A 20,924-nucleotide genomic window follows, 5' to 3' on the forward strand; every position below is an offset into this window, starting at 1 on the left:
CCACTTTGCGGATTGCCTCGGCCATCACGCTGTGTCCGAGCAGTTGGTGATGCATCACTACCTAGGTACGTGCTCAAGGTTACCTACTGGCATCCTCATGTCCCAATATTTGAGTCCTCTATACCGGGACGTTCCGGCATTCCAAGCGCCAATCTAACTCTCCCACTGTCTTCACGGGAAAGCAATACCCCCGTCCACATGTATAACCTGACCAGTGATGTACGATGCCCCTGGACTCGCCATGAACAGGACCGTCTCAGCAACTTCTTTCGGTGTGCCCTCCCTCTTGATGTGCTGATTGTTCCTCAGTCTTGTTCCAATTGATGACCCTTCCATGGACAAGTCAGTGGTAATGGGCCCCGGCGAAACCACGTTGGCTGTGATACCCTTAGGGCCGAGCTCTTCTGAAATTGCCACTGTCATCGAGGTCAGAGCTCCCTTGGACGCACAATAGACCGGCAACATCCATGAACCGAGGCGAGAAATTATGCTGCCGATGTTGATGATACGGCCTCCGGTTTTCATGTGCGGCAGTGCTGCTTGAATGAGGACGAAAGGACCTCGCACGTTGATGTGAAACACCCAGTCCCACTCGTCAAATCCGACAGATGCGATGCCCTCGGGATTTGGGGTTGCGAATCCTGCATTGTTGACGATGATGTCGACGGTTTCTGTGTTGAAAGACTTCAGAGCAGCGTTGACCAGAGTGGTTCCAAAGTCAGCACTCGAGGCATCGGCTTTGACGGCGATAGATTGAACCCCAAGGCTCTTGATTTTGGCCACAACTTTCTCTGCTGGCCCGGCCGAGTTGTTATAATGGATCAAAACCTGGATCCCAACTGTCAGCCCCTTCTGTCATGAAAACGGTGTCGAGGAGCATACATTGGCGCCGTGTTCAGCGAGCGCAATTGCCGATGCAGCTCCAATTCCGTTTGGTTTTCCTGCCCCTGTGACAATTGCTGTCTTACCCTTGAGGTATTGTTGATCCATAGTATCTTGCTGGGCTCTAACGACTGAAGAATCCCTTATGAGCAGTCTCTGGAAATATAGGGGTGTATATCTGTGAAGAGTCGAAAGTGTTAAGGAGCTGCTGAAGGGTCCTTTTTATCTGAATACGAGCGTGTCGTGGAATGGAAACGAATCCCGCTTCTTCTCAGCAGGGCTTGTGTGATCATCGTAAAATCATAACATCCACCCGTCTTAGAGAGCATGTGCGGCCTGTCGGGAGTTTCGCAGCCGCTCTTCCTCCCTTGCTCCGTCGTTATTGTGGACCGCTGACTGATGGTGCAGGAAGTGATGATTCTACTAGCAAGATCCCGACGAGGCTACTGACTGTAAAAGACAATGCACTCGCTCTAGCGTTTTCTACTACTGAAGTTACCAGAGCCCCGGCAGGACGATTACATGATCATAAACCAACATCTCAACCTCCATTGGTTCGGTCGCTCGGCGAGAATATGGCTCGCCGACAGGTGGCTTATCTAAAACAACCTCGCACGGCATCTTCTGGGGTCCGAGCGGATGAGAGATCTTCGCCGGGCGGTCGATCTTCTGAGTAACCATCGATGAATTACCAAACCATGGCGCGACATCTACTAGACCGGTGAATGTTGAAGATTTAATTGCTCATTGTAAGAGGGTATATCATGAGCATCTGTACATGGATGTCTCCCTCCAAAAAGGTCTGTCACAGCAATCACTTGCGTACAGAGAGGTATTTCGCCATTGTGAGACTAGAAGTGGTCGATTCTCAGCATGCCCTCCGTGCTCCTTTTCGGGGCAACTGGCCTCATTGGATGTTGGTAACTTTACCAAGCTCTCAAAACATGCACTGACCGAATTCAAGCCTGTTTAGCCGTTGACGCCAAAAAGCCCCGTCCTGAATGGCCTCTGACGTTATTTTTGCGCAACACGAATGTCGACGAATGGTTAGAGGCACCGCCGATGCGGATCGAATCGTACATGGTTCCATCTCCGATACAGACTTGGTACGGTCATTGAGCCGGGACCATGATACCGTTGTCAATGCCATTTCTTCCTTTGAGGGTGGCTTCATCAACAGCGTGATCTCAGGAATGGAAGAAAGACCTGAGCACGCCAAGGGCACTTTGATCCATATATCTGGAACGGGGAATTTTATTGATAATGGCAAGAGCGGCAACTTCAATCCTGACAGCAAAGTGTGGAATGTCCGTCTCATGCAGTTGCAACAAGGCACGAATATGTTTCTGACTTGGGCAACAGGACCGACAATGAAGATGACATTCGACAGATTGTTCGGGGCATGTTCAACGGACCTAGGGACGTACCGTAAGAGTTCCTGACGTCTTACCTGTTGGGAGTTTGACGTATTGATTTGGGGTCAGGGTGCTCGAAGCAGGAGGACGTCGAAAGATCATCACCTGCGTTGTCTGTTTTGCAATCACCTACGGCTCCAACATCGGGCCCGCGCAAACCTGGGGGTTGCGTACAACATCTTTACTTCCAATGCCAAATTCGCCCCGTATGTCGGCGATGGTTCGGCCATCGTTAGCACCGTCCATGTCGAAAATGCCGTTCCATTCCAAACAAAGATAGTAGGGATCGCTGGAACGGAGAAACCCACGGGCAGCGCCTACTTCAGGTACTATATTCTTCATGGTGAGTGGGTCTCCTGGAAAGAATTGAGCTCTGTATTGGCAAAGGTTCTGCATACCAAGGGCGTCGTGCCCTCACCAGAGCCGAAAAGCGTGCCAGCGGCTGAGGCTAGTGAGGCAGGGAAGGAGAGATTGGGTCGTTGATAGCCGCAAACATGCTGGTGCAGGGAAACCGCGCGGAAAGGTTGGGCTTTAGGGCGACACATCCGTCGATATTGGTACAGATACAGGAAGATCTCGGGGGCCCATACCTTCTAGACACCAGCAGCACCAATTCAAAAGTCCCAGCTTTGCATGATTGCCCCCGTCCCTTCCTTGACCGCCCTCCGTCCAAGTCTGATGCACCGGGCTCTTTTCAAATGAACTTGTAGGCTGATGTTTTGAATGTTTTTGCGAGGATTACTCTGGAGATGGTTCAAATCATCGCCAACGCATAGCTTAACGGATAGATTGGTGTAAGCTAAACGATAGCAGTATTGGAGGATCGAGAGATAGAATTGTGAGCTTTATCGCGCCTCACTGAGCATGTTACATGGTTCACCATACAGATATGTCTTATTGGAATTGCAGGGAAACTGAGACAGCCTTGCCACCTTGCACACCTCACTAATATTCGTTCAATATCATGAGGATTTTGGCTGATGCTCATTAGCTTGTTGTGAGTCGCAGCAGTCTCCGGCGTGGTCATTAGGGGAGGCTTGGGACAAGCCCCCAGGGCCAGTCCACAGCCGTCATTCTGTATACTAAACATCAAGGTAAGTCCAGTGGGATATGATACATACTTGGTATATCTGTCGTGGTGGTGATACTTTGTACTCTGTCCTCCCCTGCGGAAGCCCGGGAACAAACAGGCTCCGCAGCGGCGCCACCATGAGAAATCCGTCTCTCACAGCTCGTAGCTCACCCCTATATACCTAGGTTGCTTTGCGTCAAAAGACCTCTCCAGCAAAGTGACTCTTCCCCATGGTTAATATGCCCGACTTTATTGAGCACCGATAAAGGGCTTGGGCGATCTGATTCTGTCATATTACAAAGGAGATGATTGAGCTCGTCAACATGGATATAGCTGCCTCGTTCCTGTGGCATCACGCCCCAGCTTCCGATGGGCCTATTTCAATCCAACATTAAGTCGCTTCAACTGAAGCATATAAAATGCCACCGTCAATGTCGGAATTTTCAACCTATCGTTCCACTTCTCCGTGTCCACCCACAATAAACGCCCTGACTCTCCCTCCTGAGATGAGCCATCAGTCACCTCCGCAACAGTCGCCTCTACCCACGCAGGATCTCCCCTGCGTCGACTGTAGACGGAGGAAGGTCAGGTGTTCGAAGACAGAGCCATGTTTCAATTGTCAACGCTTCGGCGTCGAGTGCGTCTACGAGGACTCAGGCCGTCTAGTGAACCGACGCACGCCTAAGTCGAATGACCCGTTGACCAGGCGAGTCGCTGAGCTCGAAGACCTCGTACGAAATCTGAGTCGTCGACCACAGCAAGGTGAGTCCGTTTCCTGTCGACAGCTCAACAGAAGGACAGGACTCAAGCCCGTCCCCTCAACAGGAAACCCGATGGAAACCATGACCCAGAACATCCTACACAGGTTCTCCGGTCAAGCTGCTACGCCAGGAGATGGTGCTACAGATGGCAAACTTGTATTCGACAAGGACAGGTCACGCTATCTGCAGAAAGGTTTCTGGGCTGCTATGTATGACGAAGTTCGTTCAGTGCAGACCTCCAATTGCATCGAACCTGCAATTTCTTTTTCGGGACCGAGTCTGATCTTGTCATGTCGGTAGGAGACCTGAAATTTACCTTGCAAGCAGAACCCAAGTCGCAAAGGGACGCTTTCTTCTTCCCCTACACAGGTGGTCAAAGCCAACCTGCTTTCGCCCACCCGCCCATATCCGAAAGCGACTTCTTAATTCAGATGTTTCTTGACAAGGTGGACCCATTTGTCAAGATTCTGCACAAGCCGACGCTGCTGCTCGAACTGAATCATTTCCGCCGCGGTGTGTCTGCGAACCCCACTGAGTTCGGATGCCGTCTCTTCGTGGTCTACTCTCTAGCACTGCTGTCGATGTGCTCAACCCTGGTCGAGTTTCGCCTTCATGAGTCCAAAGAGGTGTTGCTTTCGCGATATCGCTCATATGCGGAGCACAGTCTGAGTCGAATGGACCTCACCACAAGTCAGTCATTATCGACGCTGCAGACATTCTTGCTATACATTGTATGTTTTAATGTCTCGATAAGGACATGATCAAACCGCTCACTGCTCTCTCGGACGCTTTTCTTCTGGACAGGTGGAATGCTCCACGCTAGCAGTCTCCTAGCCGTGGCTTTTGCAATGGCTAGACGAATGGGTCTCAATCACGATGGGACACATTTTTCTCTTTCTCCGTGGCAGATCGAGCTACGGCGACGACTGTGGCATCGCCTTGCGCTTCTGGATACCTGGTGTGTTGAGAACCATGGGCTCCAACCAATGATTCAGCCCGTTCACAATGATACTTCTCTTCCTCAAAACCAGGACGACTCGGACTGGGATACTACCGAGTTCGCTTCAACTCGTCCTCGAGAGCAGAACAGATTTACCGGCATGACGTTAGCCTTGGTTCACTACGAGGTGGGCGCTCTCGCAATGTTTATCCTCAACAACACTTTCACGCCCTCTATAACAGTTCGCGGTTATTTGGATCTTCAAAACGAGGTCCTGCGGCAAGCCCGGGATCGACTGGACATCCTCTACATTAGAACCCTGGACGAGAACGACATACTGCAAAAGCTCGCGAAAGACCTCTTCCGCTAAGCATTCAAAAGGCTCAGATTGATACAACTCCAATCGGTCCTGAATGCGAGGGGCATCAACGAGACACAGCGGGCCGGGCTCGAAGCCAAAGTCTACCACCTGTCCATCGACTTCTGCAAAAGCATCCAGAATCTCATCGGCTTCTATACGCCCTACAGTCTCGACTGGGCTGTCGTCCGGGCCTTTTCATGGCACTCGGTCGCCACCATGCTCTCCATGGTCCTCCGCCACGAGGTGCTGAGCAACACCCCCGAAGCCCGCGCCGCGAGCTGCCGCATCGAACAGCTCTTCCAGAAGCGTCCCTCGATCGACTTCCTCGAGGGGAACGACAACCTGTGGGAACCGCTCAGGGTCTTGCGCGCCGAACTTGCCGGCCGAGAGGGCGCTGCCGTCGCGGCCCACGCCGGGATAGGAGTCGATGTTGGTGGAGCGGAGGGTCTGATACCGGCACGGACGAAGGGACGGACTTGGTTTCGATGACTTCAACGAGCATTGATCCCGCGTTGTTTGGATTGGTTGGTGTTGGAGGAGGTGAAGGAGGGGACGTTGCTTTTGAAACTCTAGGAGACCTCGAACCGTTCATCTCAAATGGTACACCATTGTTCGCGGTCCACGTTGGCAACTATGAGGGACGATGAGGATGGCGGGTTTAAAGACAAATTTTCGGGTATCCAGAGTTTAGATGTACAGGCTGTTACACATGATCCTAAGACTCTTCTTTTCTAATCCCCAGAATCTTCAGCTGGAGGCTGTTGAGTCCCACAAGCCACCCACAAACTCATCAAATATAGTTTGCTTGATGCAGAAATTGACTCGAATGGCAGAGCATGTTTCTCAGTTCCTATTGCCTCTGATGTGGAGTTGACTCCATCTGCTCCAATGGGTTGTCATCCTCTAGAACGGACCGTGGTTCTTCAAGAATTTCGGCCACTTCTTTCTGGCTAACCAATATTCGGGCTTGATTGTACGACAACTGGCGGTCGACAAGGACTTCTCTAATAAGGGTCATTGTTTCGCGTACCTGTCAAGGCCATGTGATCAGCACACTCCATCTTCAACTGAATCCAAGGGTTTGATAGAGCGTGGTTTATTCTGGTCTCAGAAACTTTCTAGTAATGGTCGAATCATGACCAACAAGGATTAAGCGGTCCCTGAAGGCCGGATTTCATATCGGCGAGTGAAAGGTTGGGGTTCATCATTGTGAGTTCAAGTTGCAATACAGGATAAAACACTTACGACAGCAACTCTTTCTTCGCTTTCCACTTCTCCGTAACCTGCTCTCAAACGTTGTCTTTCTTTTTCGCGAGTCAAGGTTCGATTCTGTTCCTTGACGCACACCCAGTACAATTTATGGAGGTCTTCGAAAGATTTCACGGACAGTTCCTTATACGTCCAAGCCCGACCTGGTTTCCCATGGCAATGGTCAGTCCACATTATTACGGCTCTCCGTAAAAGGGAGCAGAAGATTATCCACATACCATGGCTCGACTCGTCATCAGGTGGAAGCAGTGCCTGTTTTGACTTATCAAAGAAGCCCCATAGTCCATGGTCCTCAGAATCTGCGTATTCTGCTGCCGTCCCTCGGTGGTCTCGTGCTACTGGCACTGGAAGGGGATATTTCCACAGTCCTCGCATACTCCTGGGTCCTGTCCGTCGAATGGCAGAAACACCTCTTTTCTTATTCCTGTCAATCTTAGGACGTGCATGTAGTGCCCAATTTGGATGACTGGTCTTTTGGCCCTTTTTTGTTGCATATGATCGAAAGGGAGTTGAGGATGTTGCTGAGGTGGTGGAGGGTCGTGCGAAAGCTGGTGCGAGGAACAGGGGGATGCTTGTCATCGATGGAGGCCCAACGAGGACTCTAGACACTGACGCCATCCTTGGCTCGTAGAGGTCTTCGAAGAAATGCAATGGACTGTGAAATCAACCTAGATTCCAGGTCGGTATAGAGCACAGGAGTCCGAGGGTAGAGAAGCTCTGGGAGGTCACGATTCAAAAACTGCGCCAAGAATCACTCGCTGCACCTTCCTCTTTCTGAAGGTAGATCTGGCTAACCAAATTCAGAAGCGTCAACAAACGGATTGTCTCAATCAGTGGGAGGATCGATCGCTCATGCGCCTAGACGTGCCGAACTGGAATGACTATGTTGACAGTATAGATTGTCATCATGAAAATCATCGAGCTGGTCATTGACGGGTAAGAGTTCCGCAAATGTTGCTTTGTACATTCTCGATCAACTAACCTCCGCAGCTTCAAATCCTACAGCCAGAGAACCGTCATCTCTGGCTGGGATCAAAGTTTCAATGCGGTGACAGGACTCAACGGATCCGGGAAGTCCAATATCCTCGATTCAATATGTTTTGTACTGGGCATCACCAATATGTCCACCGTCCGAGCGCAGAACCTCCAAGACCTCATCTACAAGCGCGGCCAAGCGGGAGTAACAAAAGCCAGCGTCACGATTGTTTTTGACAACAGCGACAAGAGCACTAGTCCAATCGGCTTCGAAGAATATGCGCAGATTAGCGTGACGCGACAGATAGTCATGGGCGGGACAAGCAAGTATCTCATCAATGGTCACCGAGCGCAGCAGACGACAGTACAGAACCTGTTCCAGAGCGTCGGATTAAACATCAACAACCCGAATTTCATCATCATGCAGGGACGAATCACAAAAGTTCTCAATATGAAAGCAGCTGAAATTCTGGCAATGATCGAAGAAGCTGCAGGAACCCGTATGTTTGAAGATCGGAAAGAAAAAGCTGTCAAGACAATGGCGAAGAAGGAAATGAAGGTGGTCGAGATAGAGGGCCTGTTGCGAGAAGAAATCGAGCCCAAACTGGACAAATTACGCGGCGAGAAGCGAGCGTGGTTGGACTACCAAAAAACACAAAGCGAGCTCGAGAGATTGACACGGGTGGTGGTTGCAGCAGACTATGTTCGATCTGGCGAAAGGATGAAGAGCGCAACTCAAGAACACGAAGTCAAGCGAGCGAAAGTACAACACCTGGAGGAGAATGCCGTTAAGCTGAAACGCGAGATTGAGAACTTGGACGAAGACGCTCAACGCGTCCGCGCTGTTCGAGAAAAGGAGATGCGCAAAGGCGGCCGGTTTCAAGCAATCGAGGCTCAGGTAAAAGAGTTGAGCCATGAGCTTGTACGCCTAGCAACCGTGCTTGATCTAAAGCAGTCCAGTTTGTCTGAAGAAGAGCAGAAAAAGAAAGACATTGCGAAATCTGTCACGAACCTGGAAAAGCAAGTGAGAGACAAGAAGGCAGGGCTCGCGAAGTTGCAGTCGCAGTGGGACAGTGCAAAGGCCGAACATGATTCTCAGAACTCTGAAGTCGAGAAGAAGGAAGAGCTCCTGTCAACGCTGCAGACCGGAGTCGCCTCCCGTGAAGGGCAAGAAAGTGGGTATCAAGGCCAACTGCAAGAAGCTAGAAACCGGTTGACAGCTGCGACCACCGAACAAGAACAAGCCAAGATGAAGATCTCACACCTTGAGAAGCGAATAAAAGAAGACGAACCACGAGCCAAAAAAGCCCGAGAACAGAACGCCGACCTCCTCCGAGGTCTTGAAGTGCTCCGTAAAGAAGCACAGAAGCTGGACAGCGACCTGCAAAAATCGGGATTTGAACCTGGCCGCGAAGAGAGGATGCGGGAGCAGGAAGTTGCTCTTCAAAAGAGTATCCGGAGTCTGACCCAACAAGCCGACGAGCTGAAGCGAAAAGTTGCCAACGTTGACTTTCATTTCAGCGACCCCTCGCCAAATTTTGACCGTTCGAGGGTGAAAGGTTTGGTTGCCCAACTCTTTACTTTGGACAAGGACAAATCTGTCGCCGGCACCGCTCTCGAGATATGTGCCGGTGGTAGATTGTACAACGTTGTCGTCGACACGGCAGACACTGGAACACAGCTGCTCCAGCACGGAAAGCTGAAAAAACGAGTAACCATCATTCCTCTAAACAAGATTTCGGCTTTTAGAGCTTCAGCGGAGAAGGTTGGAGCTGCACAGCGAATAGCACCCGGCAAGGTTGATCTCGCCTTGTCCTTGATCGGGTACGACCACGAAGTATCTGCCGCTATGGATTACGTTTTTGGGACGACATTGATCTGCCAGGATGCAGAAACAGCGAAACGGGTGACATTCGATCCAGCAGTTAGGCTGAAGAGCGTGACGCTTGAGGGTGATGTCTACGACCCATCAGGGACACTTTCTGGAGGGAGTGCTCCGAATTCCAGCGGTGTTCTTGTCATCCTTCAGAAACTGAATGAAGTCACGAAAGAATTACAGAAGCATCAAGCAGAACTCCAGCAGATCCAAGAGACAATGAAGAAGGAGCAATCAAAGCTAGCCAATATCAAGTCCGTCAAGCAAGAGCTAGATCTCAAATGTCACGAGATCAAACTTGCAGAGGAGCAGATCTCTGGCAATTCTTCCTCGTCAATTATCCAGGCAGTCGAGGAGATGAAAGCAACAATCGAGCAGCTAAAGCAAGATATGGCAAATGCCAAAGCCAGAGAAACCGAAGCAGCAAGAGATGTGAAGGGGATAGAAAAGGACATGGATGACTTTAGCAAGAACAAGGACAGCAAGCTCAAGGAACTCGAAAAGTCATTGGCCGACCTGAAAAATTCACTCACCAAGACATCCGCTGCAATCAAATCATTTCAGAAAGAATTGCAAGATACAAAGATTGACTGTGAGCAGGCTGAAAGCGATTTAAATGCTGCTCTGGAGCAACTTTCCGAGGCCGATACCACGATTGAGACCCAGAAAGAAGAACTCCAAACCCTTCGGCAAGAAGAAGCGACTGTGAAGAGCAACCATGATATTGCACAAGCCCAACTCGACGACGAACGAGCAAAACTGATGGGATTCGACGACGAGCTGCGCGAACTGGAACAGGCCAAGTCTAAGAAATCCAAACAGATCGCCGAAGAAGCGCTCGAGGTACAAAAATTGGGCCATGCGGTCGAGAAAGCCCAGAAAGACGCCCAAGCAGCTGCGCAACTGGTGGCTGCGCTGGAAAAGGAACATGATTGGATTGAAGATAACAAAGATCAATTCGGCCGTGCCGGCACCCCTTATGATTTCCACGGCAAGAATCTATCCGAGAGTCGAGCAACTCTGAAAAACGTCACTGAGAGATTTCAAGGGATGAAGAAGAAGATCAATCCCAAGGTGATGCCCATGATCGATAGCGTCGAGAAGAAAGAGGCATCCCTGAAAAACATGCTCCGTACAGTGATCCGGGACAAGAAGAAGATTGAGGAGACGATTAGCACGCTGGACGAGTACAAGAAAGAAGCCCTCATCAAGACATGGCGCAAAGTCACTGAGGACTTTGGGAATATCTTTTCGGACCTCTTGCCCGGGAACAACAGTGCAAAATTGGTGCCATTGGATGACAATATTGATCGAATCCAGGAAGGGTTGGAGGTGAAGGTGTGTTTGGGCAAGGTGTGGAAACAGAGCCTCACGGAGCTTTCTGGTGGTCAAAGGTATGTTTTCTCCCTGTCCAGTCGCCGCAGGACTAATTGATCGTCATAGATCGCTCATTGCGCTATCCCTCATCCTTGCCCTGTTACAGTTCAAGCCCGCTCCAATGTATATCCTGGACGAAGTGGACGCGGCACTGGACCTTTCGCACACCCAAAACATCGGTCGGATCATCAAAACAAGGTTTCAAGGCTCGCAATTTATCGTCGTCAGTTTGAAGGACGGCATGTTTCAAAACGCCAATCGTGTTTTCCGGACGAGGTTTAGCGAAGGAACCAGTGTGGTTTCCGTCATGACGCCTGGCGAGCTGAAGGGTTGAGGGTTTGTTTGCCTGTGTCGAAAGGTCCTCGGCGGTCGAACTCATTGGGAGGCATCTTGGGCGTGATGAGAGATGATTGGAAGCAACGGTCTAGGTCCATTTGGAGATACCTGTTGGTTTGGATGATGAGTTTATGACTTGACGAGAGTATGTGTTGTGGTTGAAGAAGTTGGGTGGTCTTCTGCGTGCTGTTTGGCGATCAGATGCGGCGATGAAGCCCAAATTCATCTTGTTCAACGAGTCTGGTCCTTCGTTCATCTTGTTCCCAAACTTCCAACCACTTCTTCCACGACACCCCTCACGCCCGAAATCTCATGGGCAAACCTGCCTAAAAACAACCCATCGACCCATTGCCCCAATCCGTTTCCTCCATTGCTCTTCCCACTCCACAGCCCGGGCCCGGCGCTGCCCCCATACACGACCTTCACGTCCGCTCTTCTCCCAGGCGCAATTTGCCTCGCGACCTCTCGGATGGCCTGTACGACGGGGCCGACGTAATCGACGCCGGCGGGCTCGGCGGCGCCAATGGCCCAGACGGGCTCGTACGCGAAAATGACGGGGGCGTCGAGCGGCACGGCGGTCAAGACGCTCTGGATCTGTGGGCGCAGCTGGGCTATGGCGACGCCGACGGCCTGGCTCATGGGGCCTCTGAGATCAGGCTTGTCCAGTTCCCCGATACACACCAGGGGAACCATGTGCGCGGCGCAGACGGCGGCAGCTTTTGCGGCGGCGGTGGCGTCGTTTTCGCCCAGGTAGCGACGGCGCTCGGCGTGGTTGAGCTCGATGATAGAGCAACCTAGTTCCTTGACTCCGGGTACAACGATCTCGCCGGTGAAGGCGCCGTAGGTGGTCGAGGGGTAGACGTTCTGGGCGCCGAGAGCGATGGGCCACGACCAAGTGTCCAGGCGCTTCCCGCCTCCATCACCTCCTTCTGATGAAGAAGGCGGGAAATTCGAGCTCAGAACGTCTGCACACGGATGGATTGTGAGAAAGTCCGGGATGAGAACGAAGAGGACGTCGGAGCTATGTCTCTGCAGGAGGGGGAGGATGTTGTTGGCCGGGTCGAGGAGGGAGGCCAGGTATGCGAGTGTGCGGGACGGGGAGAAGTAGGCCTTTGTCGAAGTGAGGATCAATTTGGAGGGGAGATGAGGATATGGTGTTGATCCAGACATTGTTTCTGGTGGTTTGTTATGTCTGGTCGTAATTGTGGTGGTGGGTTGAGTGGTGTTGTCGTCTCCAGTGAGCACCAGCAGCAGAGTGCGAGATGGACGAGTACGGAGTATTGGAGCTGAAGCAATTTGAGGGTTGTGTTTGGTCAGAGTTCAATCAATACATAATTATCCATCTGTTCACATATCGATCCATCCACGGTCTGATCTCTCCTTTGTGTGCTTGCTTGCTTGTCTGCTCGGTATACAGCACCTTGATACCCTACAAGGAGTACCTTAGGTATGTACTCGCCCCATGCAGGGAGATTCTCGAATCCAATCCCGCCCGTCCCCCACCATCCCAAGCCCCCACGTGTGCCTGCGCACACTAAAACTTTTATTCTGAATTTAACCGGCCCGGATGTCTGGATACGGCAGTCCCGACGGTCGGGATTTGGAGAAACAAAGAGCATTGAAAGCCATGACGCCAGCGGGGAGCGAGGGCAAACAAGGAGCGGGCATCGGACACGGCGATGGACGCCGTCGCCCGCTTCTCGCAGTGATGTGCACGACCGCCCGACGGCAAATGAGCTGGCAAGGCAATTCAACAAAAAGAGACCCCGGAGACCTGACCAGGAATTAGCTGTTGGCGCCCAGACACATAAATTATATTATACTCTCTTTTCTCGAGTGCCGTACTTCAATCGTCCCAATAATAATACTGCGAACCTCCAGCTACACATACACGAACTAAATCCAGCCGAAGCCGACATCCACCACCCACACAACTCGATCCCTCATTAAGACCATGGCCACGACCAACGGCACGGCCAAAATCCCCATCCGCGTCGTCGTGGGCAGCGACAACGCCGGCCACGCCTACAAGACCGCCCTGAAGGAGGTTCTCAAGAAGCACGCGGGCGTGACACACGTTCTGGACGTCGGCGTTGTCGACGCCGACGACGCCACCGCATACCCGCATCTGGCGGTCGATGCGTGCAAGAAGATCAAGTCGGGAGAGGTACGGCTTTTGCCCTCTCCTCCTTTCTGGACAGGAGCGAGCGAGAGGAAGTGAAGCGCTGTTTACTGACCTGGTGGCTGTGTATACAAACAACAACAGGCCGACCGCGCCCTCCTCATCTGTGGCACGGGTCTTGGCGTCGCCATCTCAGCCAACAAGGTCGAGGGCATCCGCGCCGTGACCGCGCACGACCCCTACAGCGTCGAACGCAGCGTGCTCTCTAACAACGCCCAGGTCCTGTGCTTCGGCCAGCGCGTCATCGGCCTCGAACTGGCCAAGAAGCTGGTCGACGAGTGGGTCGAGCTGCGCTTTGATGAGACGAGCGCGAGCGCAGAGAAGGTCGCCCATATCACCAAGTACGAGGAGCAGTTTGGCGAGTTGTGAGCGACAATGGAGAGGGGAGGAAATCGCCACAAAAGAGAAGAGAGGGATGGGGGAAAGAAGAACAACGAAGAAGACGAGGACAAATATCTGCGCCACGCCCGGCTCTTTGCATGTGTGGGTTGCAGCATGTTTTTTGTTGGGGGGGATCTGGATTTGGTTTCTGCGCAAAAAGTCTGCTATGTGCATATAGAAGAGCATGTATGTATCCCGCACCTTCTTATATATGATACTTTCAATATCAACGATGCAACAACAAAGCAGCCTCGATCCAGCCCTGGCCTGGGTCATGAGTCCGGAACGAGTCTTGCGCATTACGCCGTCTTCCCTTTCTCCGGACCGGCGCTGTGCAGAATCTGCCTTTTCACTCTGACAAACGCGTCGACGCCCATCAAACACGCTAAATTCACAGACAGGGCCACAGACCGTTAGCCAAACAATGTTTCTGAATTGACCATGTCCCAGCCAGCCTTGGGCAGAGCTTCGCATTCATACCAAGAACAAAGACCACATTTCCGCGTGCACTCACACACTGCCCGTGAAGGAGGGGGGAGAGGGAAGAAAAGAATGGACGTACGTACCTAGAACCAAGTACGGGACGTAGAGCCCATACAGGTCTGATTTCTGCGCAGAGGTGTAACCTTCCCAGTCGGAAATATCCACGACGCACGTTAGCGTTGTGACGGCGACCTCGAGGGCGAAGATCAGGAGATGAAGCGGGACGAGCGGATGATCTGGGGCAGTTCTCAGCGGTGTGAGATCGAACGCACAGGAAGCTCTTGAAGGACGAGACAGGACGAGGCGGAAAGAAGTTGCGCTCGAGTCCTGGAACTTTTGAACGCTTGCTTACCCTTGAAAATCCCCCAAACCATCCATAAGCTAATCGGCACATGATACGTAGCTTCGATCCACATGTAGGCCATGAACCACGCTGGCGGGCTGATGAAGAATTTGTCCTGAAAGCGCTGGAGCTGGTATGTTCGCAGCGAGTGTGAGAGCGGCGAGACGAGGATCGACGGGAGGATCGAGCATAGGTCGACCACTATTAGTAGAAATGTCAATATCAGTGTTTTCCTTGGGGGAGACGGGGCCTGGATCAGACGAGGGGGGGAACGGGGGTTAAGCCTTGCATCCAATCCTCATGAAATCCGTACAGTCTAGCTAAGAGGCAGACTACTTCCCCCTCTTCCTTTTTCCTTCTTGTGTGTTGGGAATGGAGAGCGAAAACGAGAGACGTGTGAGAGCTCTTGGATATCTGACCAATCGCTGCGAACTAGGGTGTGTTTTGCGAAACGACTCGAAACAAACTTACAGAACATGATGGGCACATGCACGAGGAAGAAGCCCAGATACAGGACATCCAGCTTCCTGGCCGACAGTGGGCGGCGGCGGGAGTGCTGTCGCGGCGCTGTGGTTGACGTGGGTGAGATTGCCATCTTTGTGTAGTTATACAGGTCGAGGTAAAAGAAGGACAAACTCTGGAGTGGAGATGTAGGTAATAGGTAGGTAGTACGGTTCAATACAATACAAGAAGTACGTTCGGCGCGAGCGAGAAACCAAAGAGAAATTCAGGGGCTTCTCAATCGGGAAAGCTGGTCAGATTCCAATTTTATTCGGTGCAACCGACCATATAAATGACTGTCTTGTAATTCCTGAAGACTGTCACATGTCGGCCTTTGCGAGACTCCAAAATGCCCACCCAACTACCTGGTTATGACTCTTGCGGCACATCGTTTACAAAATGCATCGTGTCAAGCAGGGCAAACATGACCTCTCATCCTAGAAGTTGACCGACTCTCTCCACAACCTCCCGGGCCACCCTTGTCGTTTCCTCATCTAGGCCTGCAGCTCTCCCCTGCTGCAACAAGGCTTGCATTGTCTCCCGCACTCTTGCCGCCGCAGCTTCACTCCCAAAGATCACAGACCCTGCCCGTGTCGAATCGTGGAACCATCTGCCCACCACATAGACCAATTCCGACGCGATGTATTTGCGATTAGATCCCACAAAGGGAGCGTCGCCCGAGAAGAAGATCGTTTCCAAGATCTCAAAAAGCCGCTCACAGGGAATCTCTAGGGAAAGGAAAATGTCAACGACCCAATGCGGAGGCGCTACGTTGCGTTGATGTTCGAATGAGTATTTTTCCAAGATGGGTAGTAAAGTCTGGACAGGGAACGTCGTCTCCGACACGCGTAATTTGCTGCCCAGACTCCTTACCTCGTCGGCAATGGCTTCGAACGGCAGGATCTGTTTTTCCTCTTGGACCTTGTCATGCACCGACTGGAGGAGCTGCTGCCAAGTTTGCTTGATCTGTGCGGGATCCCGATGATCGGCAACTTGATAGATCAGGAGACAAAGGTCATAGTACCCGGCATTGTCCGCATAGTGGTTGAACAGCGTGTTAATGTCCAGGATCTGTCCGTTGACTTGATCGAGGACTTCTTGTCTTCGATCGGGCCCGAGTCGATAGTCGTCACGCAGGCGTTGGAGCACCTCTTCTTGTATGTCTGCGATGTCAATGAGTTCGGTGATTTCTTGCAGTAACTGTTGCTTCGTCTTACGGCTACCTCCCGGGGTGTAGGTGGATGCGTTGGCTCTCGCTCTGCTCAGATACTCGATTCTCTTTTCAAGCGAAAGTGGGAAAGCGCTTCGGGCAAGTTGCAATTGAATCTTGGCCGCTTCGGAAAATTGATTCGTCTGGCAGTAGTATTTCCACAGCAGATCCGCATAAAGGATGTCTTCAGACGACTTGCGTTGCAAGTAAGTGACTATGAACGGGGATTCCGTCGCGAGCAGGCGATCGTACCATCCCTGCTGCAGATACCAATCGTAGAGATTCGTCAAAAAAGCCTCGTCCTTTGAACGGCTAATCACATCGTATGCTTCGTTCCGCCTGGTCACAGCTATCGTTGGGTGACCATCCACGAAACTTGGTCCTTGCTCTGTGGTCTTATCCACCGCGACAACGACCGCGTGGATGAGGTCGTAGCACTGACTTCTGAGATCAAATTTTGCTTTCCGAGGATCTGGCTCTGGCCGCCCTTCCGCCATCCAGGACAATGCCTCATTAGCCTTGTCCTTTTCGTGAGCAACCCGGAGGACAAGTTGTATGGCTCCGGCGAAGAACTGCAGATCCGTGTACTGTTTCACAGCCGACTCCAGGTAGTCATGGGGTAGACTGTGGGCTACCTTCTCAAAGAGTTTCAAGCTTTCATTAAGAAGATTTCGCGAATAGTCACCATTCGTCCCTGCTTCTGCTGCTCGTCTCAGTTGCTCTTGTGCTTTGAATATTACGACATCGTCCGCACTGCAAAAGCTCCCACACTTTCTGCGGAGCGCTTCAGCAACTGTCTCGACATTGGACCCTTTGGCGATATTGCGGTTCACAATGGCTTTGACGAGCTCTTTCGCAAGCTCATAACCTTTCTTTGTCGTGAAGAGTTCCTCAAAAGTAAGCTTCAGCATCTCTGGTCGGGAAGTCTCTGGCAGCAAAGGTACTATCTCCGCAACCTTCTCTTCGAATAAGACTAGAATAAAAGAGAGGCCTTCAATGGTGTCTGATGTAAACTTGACTAGTGAATGCAAGGCACGGTGTTCTCCTTGCAGGGCGATCTCGTCGTCCTTGGTGCTTGTTGCTGAAAGATCATCAGGCCCGCTAAGACCTTTGATGAAGCTCTTGTTCGTCTGAAAGAAGCGTTGGAGCGCAGACAACGATTCTTGGACGTCCCTCAACTTCTTCAGAGGTACGGCAGGATTGATCTGATAACCGGCTGGTGTGGTCGACTCGACTGCAATCACGTTCTTCCACGTTGATCTCAATAAGCGTGAAATATACAAAGCAATTGCCGCGTGGCGTGGCGACGGTCGTACAGCGTCGATCAAAGGGACCGATCTGTCCGTGATTGAGTTTTGGTTGATGCTTGGCTTGCCGCCGTACTCAATGAAAGTCTTGCGAGCAAGCTCGAGGACTTCCGGGTCGTTGACCCGCATCGACTGAGCATTGCCGGTGTCTTCAACTCCCTGACCACAGGCGACCGCGAGCGCTGTTGCCAGAGTCTCGGTCCTCCCATACGCCCGAATCAGGTTGCTGACCTCGTGCTGAAATCCTTCGGGTCCACCGCCTTGACTGCTCAAGGCCGCAAAAATGTCCACCAAACGGCGTCTTCTGATGATGTGGATGCCGGTGTTCGTCAAGATTGCGACTTCTGGGATAGGTTTGTCAAATTGTACGGCCAAGTCATTCCCGTAGCCGACCGGGCTTGAGATGGGAGCAGAGTATGGGATCACCAACCCTATGTCCTCTGCTCGGCTGCCCAGTGAGAGCCAGATTGCAGATTCCGAGGTTCGGCTTGTCTGCCCAGGTTCGGAGCTCCTCAGTAGTCTACCGGCATCAGGGGCAGAAATAAATAATTGGTCAGTCGGTGAGTTGGCATCCCTAGCAGTGAAGCAAAAGAAGTATCCGGGCGAGTACCGCGCAGCAAGTCGAGTCGTCGTCAAGGTCTTGATAGGTTGATGAACATCGCTCGAAGAACCCGTACCCCATGTGCTTGAATGGCCTGTATTGGACGACAGCGGTGGTACTTTGACATGTTGTGCCTGTACGCTGATTGGAGCACCGGCTCGAGCTGAAGACCCGTAGCTGTAGCTTGTGGCGCTTTTGGCACTGAGGTATATTCGATAACCAGTTGCTGTGACGGCTACCAGGTGATATCTTGACGCTTCGGCAGCCGGTAGAGCTGATATCGATACAATCTTGACTCGATTGTTAAGGGATTCGCTCTGGTTAATGATATGACCGATGTTATCGTAGATCTCGGATGCGGGTTTTGTGACCAAAAGCGGTAATCCGCCTTCGGGCTTGATGTGGAATACGCGAATATTAGAGGCGGAAGAAAGGGTGTAAAGGAGGTCTCTGCTGTCATCCACCACGATCTGTTCCACATACTCCCGATGCCCGTGACTGAAGCTGCTGAACGTCCACGTCAAAGACTTGGCAGCACCGCTAGTGTGACAAATCTTCGAACATCGACTTGCAAACCACCGGTCCTCTTGCTGATATGTGAGCTCATATATGTCATTGTCCGTCCTGCCACCAAAAAATATCCTCCCAGTTTTTGCGGAGGAAGCGATGACACTGACATCGAGACCCCTAACTGAGACCGACATACCAGTCTGGAACAGAGAAAGAGCAGGTGAGCCGCCTGGACTCGAGTCTGTACCCAGGCCCAGCAGAAATATGTCTGCAGTTGTCGCAATGACAATGACATGTTTGATATTCGGTAGAAAGACACCCGCGCGAGGGACAGCGAGTTTAACAGCAAGGATGCTGTGCGACTGTCCCTCAAAACCCAGTAGTTCGGGCCTCGATGCAGAGTAGTCCCACATGTACAGGGCATTGTCGATTGTAGTCCAAGCATACCTCAGCTCGGGAAATAGTCCCATACTCGTCGTCAACTGCGCATTATTATACTGCTCGAATATCTCGTCTGGGATCCTGTAGAAACCGGCTCTCTGAAACGGCGCCCATGTTGTCGAAGACTGGATATCATAGTCGGCAGAGTAACCCTGGGACAAGTAACTGTCGACTTCTGGGAATCGCGATTCACTTGCGAGAGATTCGTTGATGGTGCGCGCAGCCCTTTCCACGGGCTCGAGTGCTTCGGGTGGCCGCATTGACGCTTGAACGGGCGCTTCAGGAGGATTCGTGGTGATGAGGGTCGTCGAGGGTTGAGAAGGGACGAGAGCCGGGCGGGACATTGGTGTCGTGGGAGACTGGAAGGAAGGAGCAGGTATTGCTGGAGGGCGTGCGGCAGGAGTCTGAGGCCAGATGCCTGGCACAGGCCGGACGGGCGTCTGCGCAATTACAGAGCCCATCGTGCGCCGGGATTCTCGTCGTTGTCAAGCGTAGGAGGTCGGGCTCAAATGTGAACAGACATCAAGCAAGACAAGCCGCCGCGCAACGACAGCACAAAAAGCGATTGCGGATGTCGGTGCAGAGGCGACGCGGTCACAAAAGGTTTCGTACTGAACAACGCGAAATATTCAACCCAAACACAGCCGGACGCCAGTGCTCGCAGAAGTGTCAACCTGCGGTTTGATAGAGACAAAGATGGAAATGTAAACGCGAGGCGACCGGAGATGGAAAGTAATGCGGATAGGCCAAAAGTAGTTTAGCGTCAGGAACCATGACTCGCGTAAACAATTTTGTACCTCTCACTGCTCTCCTCTGCTCTACTTCGACTGTAGACTTACTAGTGTGTCTTGATCCCCTTACCTGCCCGTCACGACCTGCTGTTTGTTGAGCCCTGGGACATGGCATCAATCCGCAATTCTAGGCTCTTAGTTCTTTTCGACCAACCTGTTTGCTCTCGGTGTATCCGTAGAAATGCAGCTTCCGCCCTGCGCTGGTCATCTACATCGACTGAAGCTCCAGCTTCACCTCTGCTGGCCAAGATCAAGAATGACTTGAAGAGCGCCATGCGCGCAAAGGACACGTCGAGGTAAGGCAGCACACGCCACACACATACCGTCTGGTATATACTCTATTCCGATACCTTTAGATGCTGAGATAACCCGAGGTAAGATTAACTGTCCTCCGGGGCACCATCTCCGAAATCAACCAAGCGGCCTCCTCTCCCACGCCCATCAAAACAGACCTCCAGGTTCTAGCACTACTGCGCAAACGGAAATCTGCCACAGAGACGGCTATCAAGGAAGCCGAAGCCGCCAAACGGCCGGACCTGGCGGAGAAGCAAAAAAAAGAGATGGAGGTTATTGACGAATTGGTGGGGAGTGTGAAGTTGATGGACCCCGTGGCTCTCAGGACGGTGGTCAGGGGGAAGATAGAGACGCTGAGGAAGACGACGCAGGGGGAGTTGAAGCAAGGCGTTGTTATGAAGGAGCTGTTGAAGCCCGGAGGCGAGTTGGACGGGAAACCATTGGAGAATAAGATGCTAGCAGAGTTGGTGAGGGAGGAAATATTGAGCAACCATAATCCCTTGTGAGGATGGGGAACGTTGTTCACAACCACACCTGATATCTTGGGTTGCTTTACTCTGTACTAATATTCTGGTTTGGTTGTTGTTGGGGGGGGGGGGGGGGGGGGGGGGGGGGG

General features: G+C 52.0%; 10 protein-coding genes across 10 annotated transcripts; 5 read left to right on the top strand and 5 right to left on the bottom strand.

The window, feature by feature from the left end:
• Window positions 1-171: 171 nt before the first annotated feature.
• On the bottom strand, window positions 172-990 carry Z519_07872 (uncharacterized protein; the record flags this gene model as incomplete). Its single annotated transcript, XM_016765602.1, has 2 exons — window positions 172-828; window positions 883-990. 2 exons carry the CDS (start codon window positions 988-990, stop codon window positions 172-174), a joined length of 765 nt encoding a protein of 254 aa, XP_016618571.1.
• Window positions 991-1,883: 893 nt separating this feature from the next.
• On the top strand, window positions 1,884-2,780 carry Z519_07873 (uncharacterized protein; the record flags this gene model as incomplete). The annotated part of the gene is made up of 2 exons (XM_016765603.1): window positions 1,884-2,189; window positions 2,367-2,780. The coding sequence occupies 2 exons, from the start codon at window positions 1,884-1,886 to the stop codon at window positions 2,778-2,780; spliced, it is 720 nt and encodes a 239-aa protein (XP_016618572.1).
• Window positions 2,781-3,875: 1,095 nt separating this feature from the next.
• Z519_07874 (uncharacterized protein) lies at window positions 3,876-5,920 on the top strand (the record flags this gene model as incomplete). The annotated part of the gene is made up of 5 exons (XM_016765604.1): window positions 3,876-4,131; window positions 4,195-4,303; window positions 4,360-4,820; window positions 4,935-5,318; window positions 5,442-5,920. The coding sequence occupies 5 exons, from the start codon at window positions 3,876-3,878 to the stop codon at window positions 5,918-5,920; spliced, it is 1,689 nt and encodes a 562-aa protein (XP_016618573.1).
• Window positions 5,921-6,281: 361 nt separating this feature from the next.
• Window positions 6,282-7,075, bottom strand: Z519_07875 (uncharacterized protein; the record flags this gene model as incomplete). The annotated part of the gene is made up of 3 exons (XM_016765605.1): window positions 6,282-6,461; window positions 6,677-6,843; window positions 6,919-7,075. 3 exons carry the CDS (start codon window positions 7,073-7,075, stop codon window positions 6,282-6,284), a joined length of 504 nt encoding a protein of 167 aa, XP_016618574.1.
• A 532-nt stretch (window positions 7,076-7,607) lies between these two features.
• On the top strand, window positions 7,608-11,262 carry Z519_07876 (uncharacterized protein; the record flags this gene model as incomplete). The annotated part of the gene is made up of 3 exons (XM_016765606.1): window positions 7,608-7,636; window positions 7,691-10,945; window positions 10,995-11,262. The coding sequence occupies 3 exons, from the start codon at window positions 7,608-7,610 to the stop codon at window positions 11,260-11,262; spliced, it is 3,552 nt and encodes a 1,183-aa protein (XP_016618575.1).
• A 254-nt stretch (window positions 11,263-11,516) lies between these two features.
• Window positions 11,517-12,434, bottom strand: Z519_07877 (uncharacterized protein; the record flags this gene model as incomplete). Its single annotated transcript, XM_016765607.1, has 1 exon — window positions 11,517-12,434. The coding sequence occupies one exon, from the start codon at window positions 12,432-12,434 to the stop codon at window positions 11,517-11,519; it is 918 nt and encodes a 305-aa protein (XP_016618576.1).
• Window positions 12,435-13,218: 784 nt separating this feature from the next.
• Z519_07878 (ribose 5-phosphate isomerase) lies at window positions 13,219-13,815 on the top strand (the record flags this gene model as incomplete). The annotated part of the gene is made up of 2 exons (XM_016765608.1): window positions 13,219-13,431; window positions 13,531-13,815. 2 exons carry the CDS (start codon window positions 13,219-13,221, stop codon window positions 13,813-13,815), a joined length of 498 nt encoding a protein of 165 aa, XP_016618577.1.
• A 311-nt stretch (window positions 13,816-14,126) lies between these two features.
• On the bottom strand, window positions 14,127-15,248 carry Z519_07879 (uncharacterized protein; the record flags this gene model as incomplete). The annotated part of the gene is made up of 4 exons (XM_016765609.1): window positions 14,127-14,212; window positions 14,394-14,546; window positions 14,663-14,854; window positions 15,125-15,248. The coding sequence occupies 4 exons, from the start codon at window positions 15,246-15,248 to the stop codon at window positions 14,127-14,129; spliced, it is 555 nt and encodes a 184-aa protein (XP_016618578.1).
• A 338-nt stretch (window positions 15,249-15,586) lies between these two features.
• On the bottom strand, window positions 15,587-19,684 carry Z519_07880 (uncharacterized protein; the record flags this gene model as incomplete). The annotated part of the gene is made up of 1 exon (XM_016765610.1): window positions 15,587-19,684. The coding sequence occupies one exon, from the start codon at window positions 19,682-19,684 to the stop codon at window positions 15,587-15,589; it is 4,098 nt and encodes a 1,365-aa protein (XP_016618579.1).
• Window positions 19,685-20,122: 438 nt separating this feature from the next.
• Window positions 20,123-20,814, top strand: Z519_07881 (uncharacterized protein; the record flags this gene model as incomplete). The annotated part of the gene is made up of 2 exons (XM_016765611.1): window positions 20,123-20,310; window positions 20,394-20,814. 2 exons carry the CDS (start codon window positions 20,123-20,125, stop codon window positions 20,812-20,814), a joined length of 609 nt encoding a protein of 202 aa, XP_016618580.1.
• Between the last annotated feature and the right edge of the window lie 110 nt (window positions 20,815-20,924).

Source organism: Cladophialophora bantiana, assembly GCF_000835475.1.
Source record: "Cladophialophora bantiana CBS 173.52 unplaced genomic scaffold supercont1.11, whole genome shotgun sequence".
Taxonomy (NCBI): Eukaryota; Fungi; Ascomycota; class Eurotiomycetes; order Chaetothyriales; family Herpotrichiellaceae; genus Cladophialophora; species Cladophialophora bantiana.